At 45.8% G+C, this 13,397-nt stretch overlaps 1 protein-coding gene across 1 annotated transcript in view; it reads left to right on the top strand.

Moving 5' to 3' along the window:
- The window catches only part of LOC126106695 (UDP-glucosyltransferase 2-like), a gene marked incomplete at its 5' end in the record, with an annotated part of 73,122 nt that overhangs the window by 8,221 nt on the left and 51,504 nt on the right, over positions 1-13,397 (top strand). The window contains one exon of the mRNA XM_049913075.1: positions 9,302-9,424. Coding sequence (XP_049769032.1) covers positions 9,302-9,424 — 123 coding nt within the window. The remainder of the gene's footprint in view (positions 1-9,301; positions 9,425-13,397) is intronic.

Below are 13,397 nucleotides of genomic sequence, written 5' to 3' on the forward strand. Positions count from 1 at the left end.
TACGGATTTTTGGACAGACCTGCAGGGTTCATGGTGTCAGTTCCCTCCAGCACTACTTCAGACATCAGTCGAGTCCATGCCATGCCGTGTTGCGGCACTTCTACGTGCTGGCGGGGGCCCTACACTATATTGTACCTATTTTCAATGTCTGGCGGTACTGTACCCTCTCATACTAAGGTTTGAAGCTCCTCTTGACGTTGTCCTGTGTTTGCGATTTAAAATTGGGTTGTTTCGAAAATCAGCCTTTTTTTTGTCATCAGTCTACTGACTGGTTTGATGCGGCCCGCCACGAATTCCTTTCCTGTGCTAACCTCATCATCTCAGAGTAGCACTTGCAACCTACGTCCTCAATTATTTGCTTGACGTATTCCAATCTCTGTCTTCCTCTACAGTTTTTGCCCTCTACAGCTCCCTCTAGTACCATGGAAGTCATTCCCTCATGTCTTAGCAGATGTCCTATCATCCTGTCCCTTCTCCTTATCAGTGTTTTCCACATATTCCTTTCCTCTCCGATTCTGCGTAGAACCTCCTCATTCCTTACCTTATCAGTCCACCTAATTTTCTACATTCGTCTGTAGCACCACATCTCAAATGCTTCGATTCTCTTCTGTTCCGGTTTTCTCACAGTCCACGTTTCACTACCATACAATGCTGTACTCCAGACGTACATCCTCAGAAATTTCTTCCTCAAATTAAGGCCGGTATTTGATATTAGTAGACTTCTCTTGGCCAGAAATGCCTTTTTTGCCATAGCGAGTCTGCTTTTGATGTCCTCCTTGCTCCGTCCGTCATTGGTTATTTTACTGCCTAGGTAGCAGAATTCCTTAATTTCATTGACTTCGTGACCATCAATCCTGATGTTAAGTTTCTCGCTGTTCTCATTTCTACTACGTCTCATTACCTTCGCCTTTCTCCGATTTACTCTCAAACCATACCGTGTACTCATTAGACTGTTCATTCCGTTCAGCAGATCATGTAATTCTTTTTCACTTTCACTCAGGATAGCAATGTCATCAGCGAATCATATCATTGATATCCCTTCACCTTGTATTTTAATTCCACTCCTGAACCTTTCTTTTATTTCCATCATTGCTTCCTCGATGTACAGATTGAAGAGTAGGGGCGAAAGGCTAAGCCTTGTCTTACACCCTTCTTAATACGAGCACTTCGTTCTTGATCGTCCACTCTTCTTATTCCCTCTTGGTTGCTGTACATATTGTATATGACCCGTCTCTCCCTATAGCTTACCCCTACTTTTTTCAGAATCTCGAACAGCTTGCACCATTTTATGTTGTCGAACGCTTTTTCCAGGTCGACAAATCCTATGAAAGTGTCTTGATTTTTCTTTAGCCTTGCTTCCATTATTAGCCGTAACGTCAGAATTGCCTCTCTCGTCCCTTTGCTTTTCCTAAAGCCAAACTGATCGTCACCTAGCGCATTCTCAATTTTCTTTTCCATTCTTCTGTATATTATTCTTGTAAGCAGCTTCGATGCATGAGCGAGCTGTTAAGCTGATTGTGCGATAATTCTCGCACTTGTCAGCTCTTGCCGTCTTCGGAATTGTGTGGATGATGCTTTTCCGAAAGTCAGATGGTATATCGCCAGACTCATATATTCTACACACCAACGACAATAGTCGTTCTGTTGCCACTTCCCCCAATGATTTTAGAAATTCTGATGGAATGTTATCTATCCCTTCTGCCTTATTTGACCGTAAGTCCTCCAAAGCTCTTTTAAATTCCGATTCTAGTACTGGATCCCCTATCTCTTCTAAATCCTGTTTCTTCTTCTATCACATCAGACAAATCTTCACCTTCATACAGGCTTTCAATGTATTCTTTCCACCTATCTGCTCTCTCCTCTGCATTTAACAGTGGAATTCCCATTGCACTCTTAATGTTACCACCGTCGCTTTTAATGTCACCAAAGGTTGTTTTGACTTTCCTGTATGCTGAGTCTGTCGTTCCGACAATCATATCTTTTTCGATGTCTTCACATTTTTCCTGCAGCCATTTCGTCTTAGCTTCCCTGCACTTCGTATTTATTTCATTCCTCAGCGACTTGTATTTCTGTATTCCTGGTTTTCCCGGAACATGTTTGTACTTCCTCCTTTCATCAATCAACTGAAGTATTTCTTCTGTTACCCATGGTTTCTTCGCAGCTACCTTGTTTGTACCTATGTTTTCCTTCCCAACTTCTGTGATGGCCCTTTTTAGAGATGTCCATTCCTCTTCAACTGTACTGCCAACTGCGCTATTCCTTATTGCTGTATGTATAGCGTTAGAGAACTTCAAACGTATCTCGTCATTCCTTAGTACTTCCGTATCCCACTTCTTTGCGTATTGATTCTTCCTGACTAATGTCTTGAACTTCAGCCTACTCTTCATCACTACTACATTGTGATCTGAGTCTATATCTGCTCCTGGGTACGCCTTACAATCCAGTATCTGATTTCGGAATCTCTGTCTGACCATGATGTAATCTAATTGAAATCTTCCCGTATCTCCCGGCCTTTTCCAAGTATACCTCCTCCTCTTGTGATTCTTGAACAGGGTATTTGCTATTACTAGCTGAAACTTGTTACAGAACTCAATTAGTCTTTCTCCTCTTTCATTCCTTGTCCCAAGCCCATATTCTCCTGTAACCTTTTCTTCTACTCCTTCCCCTACAACTGCATTCCAGTCGCTCATGACTATTAGATTTTCGTCCCCTTTACATACTGCATTACCCTTTCAATATCCTCATACACTTTCTCTATCTGTTCATCTTCAGCTTGCGACGTCGGCATGTATACCTGAACTATCGTTGTCGGTGTTGGTCTGCTGTCGATTCTGATTAGAACAACCCGGTCACTGAACTGTTCACAGTAACACACCCTCTGCCCTACCTTCCTATTCATAACGAATCCTACACCTGTTATACCATTTTCTGCTGCTGTTGATATTACCCGATACTCATCTGACCAGAAATCCTTGTCTTCCTTCCACTTCACTTCACTGACCCCTACTGTATCTAGATTGAGCCTTTGCATTTCCCTTTTCAGATTTTCTAGTTTCCCTACCACGTTCAAGCTTCTGACATTCCACGCCCCGACTCGTAGAACGTTATCCTTTCGTTGATTATTCATTGTTTTTCTCATGATAACCTCCCCCTTGGCAGTCCCCTCCCGGAGATCCAAATGGGGGACTATTCCGGAATCTTTAGCCAATGGAGAGATCATCATGACACTTCTTCAATTACAGGCCACATGTCCTGTGGATACACATTACGTGTCTTTAATGCAGTGGTTTCCATTACCTTCTGCATCCTCATGTCGTTGATCATTGCTGATTCTTCCGCCTTTAGGTGCAATTTCCCACCCCTAGGAGAAGAGAGTGCCCTGAACCTCTCTCCGCTCCTCCGCCCTCTTTGACAAGGCCGTTGGCAGAATGAGGTTGACTTCTTACGCCGGAAGTCTTCGGCCGGCAATGCTGATTATTTATCAAAATTTAGGCAGTGGCGGGGATCGAACCCAGGACCGAAGACGTTTTGATTAGGAATCAAAGACGCTACCCCTAGACCACGGGTCGGACCCCCGTGGTACATCACGTTTATCTGTGTCTGCGACATTCATTTGTCATCTGTAGATGGACTGACAACCCGAAAGCCAGTCCGTGACCAAATAAATATAATTTTGCAGAACAAGAGGAAGTGTTTTCTTTTAATTCAAAAATTGCGTTCCAATAAGCACATCAACATTCAGTGAACCACACGGGCGCCTGGAGAATGCCCCCATATAATTTTTTTTCGTGGTGGATGAGAGTTTAGGAGTGCAAGGACACCTCCTTCGACCGTGTCGAGGGACCATGTTCACACCTACAAAGAGCATTTTCAGTTGTCGACTTTATAGTCCGTAGTTATTTACAACGTGCCTTTCGAATATTGAGCAACGAATGGAGAATTTTTCAGACATCTTTGAATTTGGATTGTGGTTTTTCTGTAGGTACTGTAAACGCTTGTGTGGATTTGTATAACTTTGTTCGTGACCGAATCACCATTATACACAATTGGACTTGAACTAGTGCAGGCAGCTAGACAGGTACGCGGAGGAATTTCAGCAAATAATGTGAGGAAGATCATGATGGGTTACTTTTTGACATCAACTGAGTCTGTAAAGTGATAATTTTCTGAAACACAATTTTTGGATAGACTAATCCATTCAATTTAAACATTCGATGTGATTGGCTTTCCAAACAACTGCCGCATACGCCAGTTTTCCTTATTGAGAGACAATTCGCACTTTTCGCACCATAGAGATAGCATGTCTAAGTCATTTTCCAATTGATTTTGATTTTCTGATGACTTTACTAGGTAGTTAATTAAGTGAATCACCTGAAAATAGTCTAAGAGGGCTGCTCAGATTGTTTCCTATATCGCTCATGTAGATTAGGAACATCAGAGGGCCTGTAACATTTCCCTGAGCGGTCGATGATTTTCCCTCGATTATTACGTACTGAGACTTTCCTGACAGGAAATCACAAATCCACTCACACAACTGATGTGATACTCCATAGAAACGCAATTTGATTATAAGTGTCTTCCGTGGAACGTAGTCAAAAGTCTTCTGGAAATCTAGAAGTATGGAATCAATTTGAGATGCCCTGTCGATAGCACGATAGCATTCTGAATCCTTGGTAACTGTGAGTCAATGTACTTTTACCTTCGAGGTAACTCATAGTGTTCGAACACAGTATGTGTTCCAAAATCATATTGCAAGTCGAAGTTGGTAATATAGATCCGTAATTCAGTGGATTACTTCCATTTCCTTTCTTGAGTACTGGTGTGACCTGCGCAACTATCCAGTCTTTTGATACGAATCTTTCGTCGACCAAGCTGTTGATGTGATTCCTAAATGTGGTGCTATTGTATCAGAATATTGTGATGGAACCATACTGATATGATATGATATGATATGTTGCCGGAGTCCTTGCCTCTATTAAGTATTTTAAGCTGTTTCGCTACACCTAGGATATCTACTTATAATTTACTCATGTTCGCAGTGCCATTTGTGTACCTCACACACAATCAGAATCTCTTTGAATAATCTGTGTGATTTAGAGACAGAGTTCGGTTGTACAAGTTACAAAAGCATCTCTCATTGAATTCCGCGCTAAGCTTTGAGTTTAAGTAAAATATCGCCAGTGTTGGAGATTTTGTGTTAATTTAAATTTGGCATGCTTTTTTCGTTGCCCCGGCAATAGTATTCTGGCCTGTTTTGTGTACGACGGGGAACCAGCACCATCTCTTACTAATTTATTCAGTATAAATCTCTCAGTTGCCTCAGATAGCGTTTCTTTGAAATTAGGCCACATCTGACATACTGTTTCATGTTTAATTAGGTAGGAGCGGACACTGTCTTTAGGATTTGTTTATGAAGAGGGTCTGCCTTGAGCAAAACACAGCTTTCATCTTTTCTGTTACTTCCCAGACATGTTACGCTGAAGTATCACCATCATAAGTTGGCTTTTGTTATCCTTGTATGAAACAGGAAAAATGCACTTTACAATCTGTACGCATATAAATTTGAGTTATTAAGGCAGTATTTAGAAATTTAAAAAACAAGGCAATCAATACACGCAGAAACACAACACATCTGGCATTTACCAAGAGAAGTGCCGGTACTGAAAATCAACATACATAGTACAGACAAGCAGGAACGTTAATACCAGATACACAGAAGAGCATTAAAAAGTAGCAGCTGTCATTATACATTTGTCGAACACCTCATAGACATGGAACACATCCCAACAAACATCGAGACTGACTTCCAAATTCTCGAATGCAGCAAGAGCCTCCCACGAAAACTAGTAATAGAAGAAAACTATCAAATACAAAAAGCCATAGTTGAAGAAAGAGAATAAAGGAATACACATTTCTCTGCAGAGGAACTCAGTTCTCTGCCTTCTAAGAAATATCAGACAACACCAGCCTCCCTACACACACACACACACACACACACACACACACAGACACACAGAGAGAGAGAGAGAGAGAGAGAGACAGACAGACAGACAGACACACACACACACACACACACACACACACACACACACACACAGAGAGAGAGAGAGAGAGAGAGAGAGAGAGAGAGAGAGAGAGAGAGAGAGATACTCAAAATCTTCCGAAAAGAATTAGTTAATGTTAGGCACAGCCAGTCATAAAATTTCGACGTAAGTGACTATACTACATTACATTCTATACAATTGGAGATAACAGAAGGTGAGCGAATACAATTGCAATAAAAAACATAAAACCCCCAGGAAAACCACAGCACGTGGTGACAAGTCATATATTCAAAACTTAGTTTTTGAAATTAAAATTCTAATTTATGTGTACAAATAGTAGGCAGCGTTTTTCTTTTTTATAGCAATATACACTGAAGAGCCAAAGAAACTGGTACAGCAGGCTGATGTCTGTAGGGCCCCGCGAGCACGCAGAAGTGTAGTAACACGACGTGGCGTGGAGTCGGTTAATGTCTGAAGCAGTGCTGGAGGGAACTGACACCACGAATCCTGCAGGCCTGTCCAAAAATCCGTATGAGTACAAGGATATCTCTTCTGAACAGCACGTTGCAAGACATCCAAGATATGCTTAATAATGTTCATGTCTGGAGAGTTTGGGGGCTAGCGGAAGTTTTAAACTCAGAAAAGTTTTCCTGCAGCCACTCTGTAGCAATTCTAGACGCGTAAGGTGTAGCATCGTCCTGCTGGAATTGCCCCACGCCTTTGGAATGCACAATGGACATGAATGGATGCAGGTGGTCAGGCAGGATGCTCACCTGTCAGAGTCACATCTAGACGCATCAGGCGACCCATATCATTTCAACTACACACGGCCCACGCTATTACACAACCTCCACCAGCTCGAACAGTCCCCTGCCGACATGCAGGGTCCACGGATTTATGAGGTTTTCCGCATACCCACACGCGCCCATCCGCTCGATACAGTTTGAAATGAGACTCGTTCGATCAGGCATCATGCTTCCAGTCAACAACAGTCCAGTGTGGGTGTTGACGGGCCCAGGCGGGGCGTCAAGCTTTGCGTCGTGCGGTCATCGAGGGCACACGAGTGGATCCTCGGCTCCGAAAGCCCACATCGATGTTGTTTCATTGAATGGTTCGCACGCCGAAACTTGTTGATGCCGCAGCATTGAAATGTGCAGCAATTTGCGGAAGGGTTTCACGTCGAACGATCCTCTTCAATCGTCGTTGGTCCCGTTCTTGCAGGATCTTTTTCCGGCCGCAGCGCTGTCTGAGATTTGATGTTTTACACGATACCTGATATTGACGGTCCACTCGTGAATTGGTCGTATGGGAAAATCCCCACTTCATCGCTGCCTCGGAGTTGCTATGACCCATCACTCGTGCACCGACTATAACACCACATTCAAAATGGTTAAATCTTGATAACCTGCCATTGTAGCAGCAGTAACCGATCTAACAACTGCGCCAGACACTTGTTTTCTTATATAGGCGTTGCCGATCGCAGCGCCGTATTCTGCCTGTTTCCATATCTCTGTATTTAAATACGCATTCCTATACCAGTTTCTTTGCCACTTCAGTGTAAAAAAGTCGAATGATGATAATGTAAGATCTGTGAAACATGTCTGGAAAATAAAAGATCAAAATTACATTTTGCTCAAGACGTATCCCGTCCAAACAGAAATCTGTTTGTAAAAACAGGTGAAAGAGCGTCAACATCAAGATTTCGTTGAAGAAGGCATCAACCTCATACTTATCTGCTTTTGTAAATAGATACATTTCGCGTTTACTTTCGGTAGCTTTGGATGCTACACTACTGGCCATTAAAATTGGTACATCACGAGGATGACATGGTACAGACGCGAAATTTAACCGACAGGAAGAAGATGCTGTGATATGCAAATGATTAGCTTTTCAGACCATTCACACAAGGTTGGCGCCGGTGGCGACACCTACAACGGGCTGACATGAGGAGAGTTTCCAACCGATTTCTCATGCACAAACAGCAATTGATCGGCGTTTCCTGGTGAAATGTTGTTGTGATGCCTCGTGTAAGGAAGAGAAATGCGTACCATCAAGTTTCCGACTTTGATAAAGGTCGGATTGTAGCCTATCGCGATTGCGGTTTATCGTATCGCGATACTGCTGCTCTCGTTGCTCGAGATCCAATGACTGTTAGCAGAACACGGAATCGGTGGGTTCAGGACGGTAATACGGAACGCCGTGCTGGATCCCAACGGCCTCGTATCTCTAGCAGTCGAGATGACAGCCATCTTATCCGCATGGCTGCAACGGATCGTGCAGCCACGTCTCGATTCCTGAGTCAACAGATGGGGACGTTTGCAAGACAACAACCACCTGCACGAACAGTTCGACGACGCTTGCACGAGCGCGGACTATCAGCTCGGATATCGTCGCTGCGGTTATCCTTGACGCTGCATCACAGACAGGAGCGCCTGCGATGATGTACTCAACGACGAACCTGGATGCGCGAATGGAAAAAGGCCTTTTTTTGGGATGAATCCAGGTTCTGTTTACAGCATCATGATGGTCGCATTCGTGTTTGGCGACATCGCTGTGAACGCACATTGGAAGCGTGTATTCGTCATCGCCATATTGGCGCATCACCCGGCGTGATGGTAATGGGGTGCCATTGTTTACACGTCTCGGTCACCTCTTGTTCGCCTTGACGGCATTTTGAACAGTGGACATTACATTTGAGATGTGTTACGACCCGTGGCTCTACCGTTCATTCGATCCCTGCGAAATCCTGCATTTCAGCAGGATAATGCACGACCGCATGTTGCAGGTCCTGTACGGGCCTTTCTGCATACAGAAAATGTTCGACTGCTGCCCTGGCCAGCACATTCTCCAGATCTCTGAACAATTGAAAACGTCTGGTCAATGGTGGCCGAGCAACTGGCTCGTCACAATACGCCAGTCACTACTCTCGATGAACTGTGGTATCGTGTTGAAGCTGCATGGGCAACTCTATCTGTACACGCCATCCGAGCTCTGATTGACTCAATGCCCAGACGTATCAAGGCCGTTATTACGACGGGAGGTGGTTGTTCTGGGTAATGATTTCTCAGGATCTATGCACCCAAATTGCATGAAAATGTAGTCACATGTCAGTTCTAGTACAATATATTAGTCCAATGAATACCCGTTTATCATCTGCATTCCTTCTTGGTGTAGCAATTTTCGTGATCAGTAGTGTAAGTGACCTGTGTTTACAGTTACGACACGTTTGAGTGTGCTGTGTTGTGTTCTCCTCGCAGCTGAACCCGGAGCCGCTGGTGCGCTACGTGTCGGAGCTGACGCGCGGCTGGGACCTGCTGGGGGCGCGCGCCAGGGGCGAGCAGCCCGTGCCGCCCTGGGAGGCGGTGCGCTTCGGCCTGCAGGTGCGTCGCCGCGCCGCAGCTGCGCGGGGGGCCGCGGAGAACAGGCGCAGCCTCTGGGGGGGGGGGGGGGAGGGAGGGGCAGCGCCGCGATCCCTGGGAGGCGTGGTGCTGTTAGAGGGGTCTGCCGGAGCACAGTCCCCGGGAACTGCTGAGGTCCTTGGCAGTTTGAGATGCTCTGCAATGTATTCCATGTAGTGTGGACGAAATACCCCCGACGAATGTAATAAATCCTATTCTAATTAAAGCTGGCTCTGACAGGAGTGAGTATTACCGAACTACCGCATCAGTAAGTCATCTTACAAAATACTGCAAGAGTTATTTACAGAGGAATGGAAATACTGGTAGAAACGATCAGTTTGCGCTCCGAAGAAATCTAGGGACACGAGAGGCAGTACTGATTCTACGACTTACCTTACAAGTTGATTAAGTAAAGCCGATAGTACGTTTATAGCATTTGTTGATTTAGAGAGCTTTAGAATACTCCCCTTGAAATCCTGTAGATAGCACGGATAAAACTGACGAAGCAGAAGGCTATTTACAACGTGTACAAAAGCTGGAGTCCGTGATCTACAAATCCCTGCTGACAACCACAGTTCTTCCTCTGGAGGGGAACTTGAATGCGTGATTGGATGTTACCTGAAGTTTAGCTCGTCAGATTTTGTCTAAAGACCACACACACACACACACACACACACACACACACACACACACACACACACACACACACAGTTTCTTTTATATCTCAACTGCCCAGTGTCCTAGGAGACCCACTAGATGTGTTCTACGTAAATTTGAGTAGCTGAACTTGGATTTCACCAATGGAACTAAGTGGCACAAAATACTTGTTTAAACTGCTCTTGTTTATTTAAAGACAACACTTTATCTCTGTCACTTCAGCGGCAGCCTAGCTACCGGACAAAGTTAAAGTCTCGCTCACAGTTTGCGAAAAACTATTTTAGCTGCTCCTCACTCTGGCCACACTTGGGTCTGACATGATGCCCCTGGGGTAAGTGTTACAAGCCGAGAAAAACCCAGTTAAAGCCCAAAGCTCCGTCAGTTCAACTACACCGAAATCGTTTAAATCGCGGAATGCTCTCGATGAAAAGCAAAGTTCGGAAACACTGCTCCATATAAAACCGATCGGTCTGGGCTCTCCACAATCCACACTCGACACCGAAACGGGAACGTCTGCACTGTGTTGAGTCGTCAGGTCACTCGAACAGCACAGAAATGCCAAAGCTCCCGGGAGTCCCAGATCGAAGACCACTAGTAATTCGAAACAGCATCTTGTGCACCATTTGGAGTGCCTGACTGAAATCTGCAAGTTTCCTCGACACTACTTCCAGAATAAACTTGAATATCTCCTCCATACCGTCAAATTGTTCTGCCATCGGCTGACTGACTATGTGCCCCTCCCATCATGTCATTTCACCATAGTGCTATGCACTGAGATGTGAATTTGTGCAGCTATAGATGAACTGACCGACTTTAACAGCTACCCGAGTGTCCGGCTTTTCGCTGGTATGCAGCGGAGGAGGAGGAGGAGGAGGAGGAGGAGGAGGTTAGTGTTCAGGATCCCGTCAACAACGGGATCATTAGAGAAGGAACCACGCCGGCATTTCTCTGAAGCGATTTAGGGAAATTATCGAAATCCCAAATCCTCCCGAATACGAGTCCGACCATTGCGCCACCTCGCTCGGTACGTATTTGTTTCGGTTCTACTAGGCTACCTCCCCCTCCCCTCTCTGTCCGCCTCCTGCACTCCCACTCTCTCTTCGTCTCTCCTTGCCTCTCTCTCTCTCTCTCTCTCTCTCTCTCTCTCTGTCTCTCTGTCCGTCTACTAGTCTACTACTCCGTCTCTCACTGCCCACCTCCAGCTCCCCCTCTGTACATCTCGCCATGTCCGTCTCCTCTTTTCCCTCTCCCTGACCTTCTCCTCTCCCCTCTCCCGTCTCTCCGTCCTTCTCCTGCTACCACTCTCTCTGTCAATCTCCTGCTTCCCCCGTACCTCCGGAACTGTGTTTCCTGCAGTAATATAACTTTGTAGGTACATTCGACAGCATATGTGCATACTGTCTGCTAAATGTGTGCCGAATAGAGTTAGCAGTAAAGAAGCAATAAATTTAAGACAGTAAGTGATACGTGTACCAAGTTTAGTAGAAGTCGGTCCAGTGGTTTCGGACGAGATCCTGAACATATATACACACACTACTGTTTGGAAAAAGTGGAACACCGAGACCGAGAGATGCGATCACAGTGAACTTTATTCCTCCGATTAGGGACATGACTCTACACAAATGATTAGCATTAAAGATTTGTACATGCACTGCGACAGTAGGTATTCAGTACAGAGTAGCGTGCTGCAGTCAGAGCCGCTAGACGCCGCGGCACGGAATCAAAGAGCTCCTGGATATGCTGCTTTGGAATCCTCTGCGTCGCGGTTCGTAGGCGCGTCCACAGAGCATCAGCTGTGGTTGCAGGAGGACCCGAATCAAGTAGTTGCCGACCGACCGAATCCCAGACATGTTGGAAGCGTGACATGTCATGCGAACGGGCAGGCTGGGGAAGTAGTGGTACCCGCCGTTCTTCGAAGAAGGCCAGCACAGTCCTCGCCGTATGCGGTCGGGTGTTGTCCTGCTGAAATATGGCATTTGAAACGGCCTGCAGGGGCGGCAGTGCCTCGGGCTGTAAAACCTCCCCCATACGACGGTAGCTGTTCAGGCCGGCCTCGAGACGTGGGTGGCGAGATCGCTTCTCACGGACAGCGGTGCTCCAAGCCGTGACACTCGGCATTCGTCGGCTATGCTGCTCGACAGTACAGTCTGCCCGACTGCGTACACCGCGGCGGCCATCGCCGCAGTGCGAGTTGGAGTGCGGCTCGTCCGAACGCAGTGTGCACCGCAGGTGGTTTCTGGTCAACGGAGACTCACGCAACGGCGTATGTGGCACCAGGCCGGCTCGTAGCTGTATATATATATTCACATTTGTACACATACATGCTTACATACATTTTATAAGTTACATTAATATTTCTTTTGTGGTCGGATTTTGTTGAGATTGCTGCGTTGAAGTTAATAATGAAAACCCCATAAAAATCCGTCTAGTAGTATTGGAGAGTAGCATGTCCGAAGACAAAAAGGGCGATTTCACATACATTTTTTTAGTACAGATTGCACTTAAATGCCGATTTTAGTTATACTAAACGCTATATATTTATTAGGACTAATCTGTCATAAAACTTAAACTATATCGAATTATTTCTTTAACGTGTGTTAATTTCGTCACCGAATTATATATCTAAGTGGTCTGCAAAGTTCACTGGTAGAAGTTGCCATTCACGTCTCGACTTGATAAGGCAGTTGAGTGAAAACGAAAAAGGGAATGCTGTTTGTGCCGCCATTTCTTAACTTTACGTGGGTTGTCGGTGTCTGCAAGAACCAGAGATGTGCACAGCGTGTCTCCTGAAAGAGACGCGGGACAGGCCGACTGTCCGCCGGCCGGCCCTCCTGTGGCGCCCAGCAGACCCGCGGCAGACAGCCCACGTGTCCGGCCCCGGCGCGCGCTGCCGGCTTCCTAGGGAGGCGTGCGGCCTTCTGGAGGCCGTGAGCAGGCGGCGTCCCCGCTTTGTTTCCTTTTATTTGCAACGTGCTCCATTACAATATTTGTAATATTACATGTATGTATTGTGTCTGCTTGTTGTTGTTGTTGACGATGATGATTTGCACATAACATACTCCTCGCGAACAGCACGAAGTTTAACGTCCCCATCCGACAGACGGACCACCATCAACAGCGCCACACGCCCTCACTCCGTGAGGCACTGCGAAGACTTTCGTACTCAAACCAGGAAACTGCCGGCCGAATGAGGGCGGTGCAAATTTTTCCCCTCGCAAGCGTACGTTAGGACCTCAGCCACGGAGGCGGGTGACAGCGCTCCTTTGAAAACCCTTCCCAAAGACGCGCTTCGAAAGCA

Source organism: Schistocerca cancellata, chromosome 10 (assembly GCF_023864275.1).
Source record: "Schistocerca cancellata isolate TAMUIC-IGC-003103 chromosome 10, iqSchCanc2.1, whole genome shotgun sequence".
In the NCBI taxonomy this organism is placed as follows: Eukaryota; Metazoa; Arthropoda; class Insecta; order Orthoptera; family Acrididae; genus Schistocerca; species Schistocerca cancellata.